This window comes from Gymnoscopelus braueri (assembly GCF_963280865.1).
Source record: "Gymnoscopelus braueri genome assembly, chromosome: 18".
NCBI lineage: Eukaryota > Metazoa > Chordata > Actinopteri > Myctophiformes > Myctophidae > Gymnoscopelus > Gymnoscopelus braueri.
In genome coordinates, this window is record NC_137618.1 from 43,960,324 (window position 1) to 43,966,961 (window position 6,638).

Below are 6,638 nucleotides of genomic sequence, written 5' to 3' on the forward strand. Positions count from 1 at the left end.
CCCAAAAGAAGCGGCTAGGCTACATGAGCACTTTAAACCTAGCCCTACTATATACATTGGCTTTTTGAAAATAGCCAATCTACAAGCTCACAAAGTGTCGCATTTGCAACACGTTGTGAGCTCGTAGATCAGCTATTTTCAAAAAGATCTTGAATAGAAAAAGCAAAATATTTTGAATATGTTTGAAAAACTATTTACAGATGGGGGTCTGCGGAGAAATATATTTAAACAAATGGAATCAAGCCCAAATAACTACTGTACACTTTAAAAACAAGCCCAAAAACCCTCAACCAACAATATTTACAGAAAAACAAGCCCATAAGTCGCTTAGAATAAGCAGACACGGCAACACTGGTCTAGACCCGGCTTTGCTTTCTGCACTTGGAAGTCTTGTCTGCACATCCTTTTCCACTGGTTGACGAAATGTGGCGTGAAGGAAGGGCGTCAGGGAAAACCCGTCCCGCACCCAGAGACACCGAGGAGATGGAGTGTTGTGACATTCTCATAACGGCTGCAGCAACAACTGAGGGCCTTTATACCCAGTGGTGGAAAAAGTACTCGCATGTTTTACTTAAGTACTGTAAAAGTATCAATACTGCAATGTAGAAATACTCTGTTACAAGTAAAAGGCCTGTATTCAAAATGTTACTTGAGTAAAAGTACAAAAGTATTGGCATAAAAATGTAAAGTACCAAAAGTAAAAGTACTAACATGCTTGAAAATAGCAGATCTACAAGCTCACTGCAACGCGTTGTGAGCAGATCGGCTATTTTCAAATAGCCTATGTATAACATAGGGCTAAAGTGGTTAATATGTTTAATAATATCATAATTTATATCTGAAAAGTAACTAGTAACTAAAGTTGTCAAATAATTGTAGTGGAGTAAAAGTACTATATTTACCTCTGAGATGTAGTGGAGTAAAAGTACTGAAAATCGGAAATACTCAAGTAAAGTAAAAATAAGTCAAATTTGTACTTAAGTACTTGAGTAAATGTACTTAGTTACTTTACACCTCCCACTTGAGCCCCTGGCATCCATCCCTACTCTGGGGGAAAACCTTCGACAGGATTAGCAGATACAAGCTCACAATGCATTGATTTGGTGTAGAGTGAAAAATACCAAGTACAGCAAGTGCAAGAACACGGTCTAAGGCTGTGTGTGACATTTGATGACAAACGCACCACCAACAGCAGTGTGTTCATCCAGTGCTGTTGTACAAGTCATGCGGTACAAGCGCTCACTTCACTTCCACTGGAGCAGGGGATGCTCAACTGGGTGCACGACGACGACCAGAACTTGTCAGTTGACATCAACTCAGGACACCATTCACTATACTCTATTCCAGTGGTTCTTAAAGTGGGGTCCAGGGACCCCCAGGGGTCCTTGAGGGGGGTTAATGAATAAATAATGACATAATTGGTCGCCACTCCTTGTCACTGTATATTTGCACGTACGTGAATTTTGTCCTCTGCATTTTATCCATCCTATAACTACTAGGAGCAGTGAGCTCGGCACTCGGGGAGCAGTTAGGGGTTAAGTGTTAGTGGTTCCAGGGGGTCCCCAGCTACATTATTGATAGTTAGGAACCAAATGGACCCTTCCAGATGTGTAACTCCGACAGTGTACAATTATGTACACTTTCAGAGTTATGGGGTCCACCAGCTAAATTATTATTAATAATTAGAAACCAAATGTACCCTTATCTGTCAGTAACTCAGAGAGCAAATGGAACCAAATGGACCCGTTGGGGAATTGGTTCTCAAAGAGGGGTCCTTGGGGGGGGGGGGGGGGGGGTTCCAGGGGGTCCCCAGGAAAAGTAGTTAATATAGCATCACAATTATTGTATCCATTAAAATGTTGGCTAATCAAAAATAGCAGATGTACAAGCTCACAGCGCGTCACTTCGTGCCGCGCAGCGAGCTTGCACATCTGCTATTTTTGAATAATTTTTAGAAATATCAAAAATGTTTGGGAAATTTTTATATTTTTTTTACACAAATCTTCTCTACTGGGGGTCCCTGGCACAAACTCTTTTCAGATGGGGGGTCCACGGCCAAATACATATCAATTTGGGGATCCTTGACATGAAAAAGAACCACTCCGTTAGGGTCCATTTGGTTCCATTTGTACACTCTTCCATTTGTTATGGGGGTCCGTGGCCTAGCACATGCCAAACTGGGGGTCATTGAAATAAAATTAAAAAAAACATTGGAGAACCACTGCTCCATTCAAAGCTGTTGCCCACACAAACCAGTCATATAACATTGTGAATCATGTTCAGGTCCCAACCACAACTGATTAAAAAGAAACACAAGAATATTTTTTTTACCAGTGAAGAAGTTCTTGGCTCGCAGGTAGCTGACACTAAGGCGGAGGATGGACAGTTTATCCAGGCTGGAGGTCACCTCTTCAGGGAAGGGCAACAGACTGGCCAGTCTCTCCAGCTCTCCGTTTAGTCGGTCTCTGTGTCGCTTGGACGGGTTGGACTTGGTCACCTCGACCGGTGGCTGCTTCACCCTGGGAAAGGTTGAGGAGGAGGGGGGGGGGGGGTATGGTCAAATATTGGCCAAATCATTTTCACAATATTTATCTGTGGAACCGAGTCAAACTAAATGTAATGCCTCAAGTCCTACAATTCCAAGTGCTTGTCAGGGTGTGGGGGGGGGGGGGGTCCCCAATTCAAATATGACTATTTTGGGGGGTCGTGGTCTGAAAGGTTTGCTCTACACCATGGGCCTACGGAGGAGCGCTATAATGAAGCGACATAAGATCCGATAAACTCAAATAAATATTATTCCGGGATGTCAGATATTCCGGTGGCTTATTAAAGGAGCTCTTTGCCCGTTTTCAACCATATCTTCATAAAATATAATTGGTCCTCACTCCTCACTAATGCCCATAACAATGTGTAATCCCAATAAGAATATATACAACTTCAGTTTTAATAAGTATCCAATTAAATTAAGATGACCAACACAAAGGTATTCATTTTGTCTCAATTTGAGAGAAACACAAAAAGGCCTTAAATTTTCTTCCCCTCTTCTTCTCCCCCCCCACCCCCATGTCCAAATAGCTGCATGTATGTAGGCCTATACTGGATATTCAGGGAGTAGTTTGTTATATTGTAGTTGTCACTAATTTGTTTTAAATATATGTATTTTTAAAAGAAAAAAAAGTATATATATATATATATATATATGGCCATTGTCTTCAGGAAACACATAGGGGTGTGTGTGTGTGTGTGTGTGTGTGTGTGTGTGTGTGTGTGTGTGTGTGTGTGTGTGTGTGTGTGTGTGTGTGTGTGTGTGTGTGTGTGTGTGTGTGTGTGTGTGTGTGTGTGTGTGTGTGTGTGTGTGTGTGTGTGTGTGTGTGTGTGTGTGTGTGTGTGTGACACACTGGAAAGAAGCAACACAAAAGCAGAGTAAACTAGAATGCTATCTGGCCCTAAACAGAGAATACGCAGTGGCAGAATACCTGAGCACCGTGACTGACCCAAAACAAAGAAAAATCTTAACTAGGTACAGACTCAGTGAGCACAGTCTTGCGATCGAGAAAGGTCGTCACAGGCAGACCTGTATCCCGAGAGAAGACAGACTATGCACCCACTGCACACAAAATGAAGTGGAAACCGAGCTACACTTCCTAACCGTCTGTCCATTGTACCAAGACATCAGAGACACATACTTCCCACAGATTACAACCACACACGGAGATTTTGAAAACATGACCAATGACAAAAAACTCCCATATCTGCTGGGCGAAGTACAACAATGTGCAAACACAGCAGCAAGATTCGTGAGTTGCTGTGATAGGAAAAGGATATCAAACGGAACACAACCACCCTAAAGACTAATCATTGGGTATATTCCGGCACTATACCTGCACCCAGTGATCTTGGTACATAGAAATTGATCTATTGAAGATTCTGACTTTCAAATGTACATATTTTTTGTTTTGATTGTATTGCTGTATTGTTGTATTATGCTTTCTGCTTTGGCAATGTAAACGTATGTTTTCTCATGCCAATAAAGCCCATTGAATTGAATTGTGTGTGTGTGTGTGTGTGTGTGTGTGTGTGTGTGTGTGTGTGTGTGTGTGTGTGTGTGTGTGTGTGTGTGTGTGTGTGTGTGTGTGTGTGTGTGTGTGTGTGTGTGTGTGTGTGTGTGTGTGTGTGTGTGTGCGCGCGCATGCGATAAATCTTAAAATAAACCAATGAAGAGTAAACCCTGGGACCCTATAAAGATAATAAAATAAATAAGACAAATTAAAAACAGAACATGTATTTGTTGCAAAATACAGGCCTACATACTATAATGCAGAAAATGGCTTCAATTAGTTAATCATGAATTAGTTAACTACTTATTAAGTCACTCATGTATTACAAAATAATTGCAATAATGTTCTCAGCATGAATTGACACTGTGGCCCATATTCTGCATTGTATTTGTTTAAAGGCATTAAATGAATGACGATAAAGCCATTTTTAGGCCTGAGGATAATTATGCAATTATTCATTGCTTTCTTGGATTATTGGTGGATTACTCTTCCTAAATTATAACACATTATATGTTATATGGCAAATTGGGCGCAAATTGGTAAATGAAAGCAAAGCTGCCCAATGCACCAGTTCCTAGCAAACTGCACATAAGTATATCCTATACTTCACATATTTGAAAATGGCAGATCTATACAAGCTCACAAGCATCATAATGTGATGACACAACAAGCTTGTAGATCTGCTATTTCAGTTTTTTTTTTAATAATCTATAAATATTGTGGGAAACTATTTTTTATAAAAATGAAATAACCAATATTCTCTTACCAACCAAATGTGAAATTTCAGATTTCTGCGTTGGCTTTTCAAAAAATAGCAGATCTACAAGCTCACAGCACGTCACTTTTTGAACATTTTTTTAAAAATATTGAAAGTGTGAGAACCACTGATTTTAGAAGGCATTTGTAGAATCGGCCTCAGATCTATGCTATTTTCAAATTTATATAAATATTCTTCTTTTCCACAATATTTCTATAAATCTGAAAATAGCATAGATCTGGTGTTTTTTTTGTTAGTTTTTTTGATGGGGGTCCATGGCCAAATAGCCTACATATAAATGTGTGGGTCCTTTGAGGACCCTGAATGGTTACAGGAATGATCAAAACAGCAGCAGTCAGATGAGGTGAGTTGAGGAAAGTGTCCCCTTGCATCAGCCTCAAAGATAAAGGGCGTGTTGACAGAAAATAGCTGCAGCACCAATGCAGAGATTTTGAGGTCAAGCCAACCAACAGTTACACACTGATTTATCATCTAAAAATGTTCCATCAATTTAAGTTGGCTATATTATTATTATTCCAGTTCATCTATAAACGCACATAAGGCCTATACAGTGGGCAAAAATTATATATGTAGCCTTTGCTGTGATTTGATATTCAAATTATATCAAAATGTATCTATAACATCTATATTCATCTATAACATCTAATATAACATATTCATCTACAACATATTCATCTATAACATTAACATAACATTCATCTAAATATAACATCTAAAACATATTCATCTATAAGATTAACATAACATTCATCTATAACATCTATAACATATTAATCTATAACATTAACATAACATTCATCTATAACATCTATATTAATCTATAACACACATAGGCCTATGCAGTGCACAAATATTATGTAGCCTTAGTTGTGATTTTGTATTCAAATGATATGAAAATGCAAGCCCTGCTGCAGGCCTATAGGCCTATTAGGCTTTTTAAAATAAAGATGATTTGACTGCAAGGTTATAGAGCAAATAGGCCTACAAAGATCTAAATGTAATAGACTTAAGTTATAGATTTATGGAGATAAAAAAAACGTTGTTTTCGAGTTTTTAAACTAATTCAGAGGAGGGTAACAAACAGGATGATGGTGCACTGTGTCTGCGTCACTTTATACAGGCCTTATAAGTCCCAGAATGAACTTATTATAGGCCTGTACACACAATTATAACGTTAATTCATAAAGACATACAGATGATAACCCAATCAATCAAATGTGATCACACTAATTGCCACGGGAAGTGATTAGAGAGTAGCCTACAATTATAAACATGTTTCGTTGTATCTTCGGTTGACTCTTTTATAAAGAGGACCGACCTACCTTAAAAAAAAAGAAAGAAATAGTTACACTGGACATGTTTTAAATGTTTTGTTTCGGTTCCTTAGATGTTTTTAGTGGTGATGATTCTTTTCTATGCATTTCCTTATTGTAGCACTTAGAGATTTACACAAATGTAAAATGCATTATAAATAAAAATCCATTATTACTTACGCTCTCTGAACTGGTTTTCTCCTTTTCCGACCTGCATACATGACTGTAACTCTCTGTCTCTCCCTTTATATAATATAATATATATTATATAAGCCTCCAAATGAATCCTCCAACCGAACAGTCTTGTCCGCTGACAGCAGTCTACTGTCTCCTCCAAGAAAATGTTCTTACACTGAATCCTCTAGAGGAAGAACCATAACTATAAATGCATTAAAATAAAAATAAACAGATACAACTTGCTTTGACCTTCTTTTCTTTTTTAGCTGTGATGATAATAAAGCTTGTGCGTAAAATAGAACTGTGGTTCCC

The 6,638-nt window shown here is 38.5% G+C and overlaps 1 protein-coding gene across 1 annotated transcript in view; it reads right to left on the minus strand.

Moving 5' to 3' along the window:
• ahr1b (aryl hydrocarbon receptor 1b) overlaps nucleotides 1–6,370 on the minus strand; it is a gene marked incomplete at both ends in the record, with an annotated part of 70,651 nt that extends 64,281 nt beyond the window's left edge. Inside the window, 2 exons of the mRNA XM_080412253.1 lie at nucleotides 2,332–2,519; nucleotides 6,330–6,370. Of these exons, the coding sequence (XP_080268379.1) occupies nucleotides 2,332–2,519; nucleotides 6,330–6,370 (229 nt within the window). The remainder of the gene's footprint in view (nucleotides 1–2,331; nucleotides 2,520–6,329) is intronic.
• Between the last annotated feature and the right edge of the window lie 268 nt (nucleotides 6,371–6,638).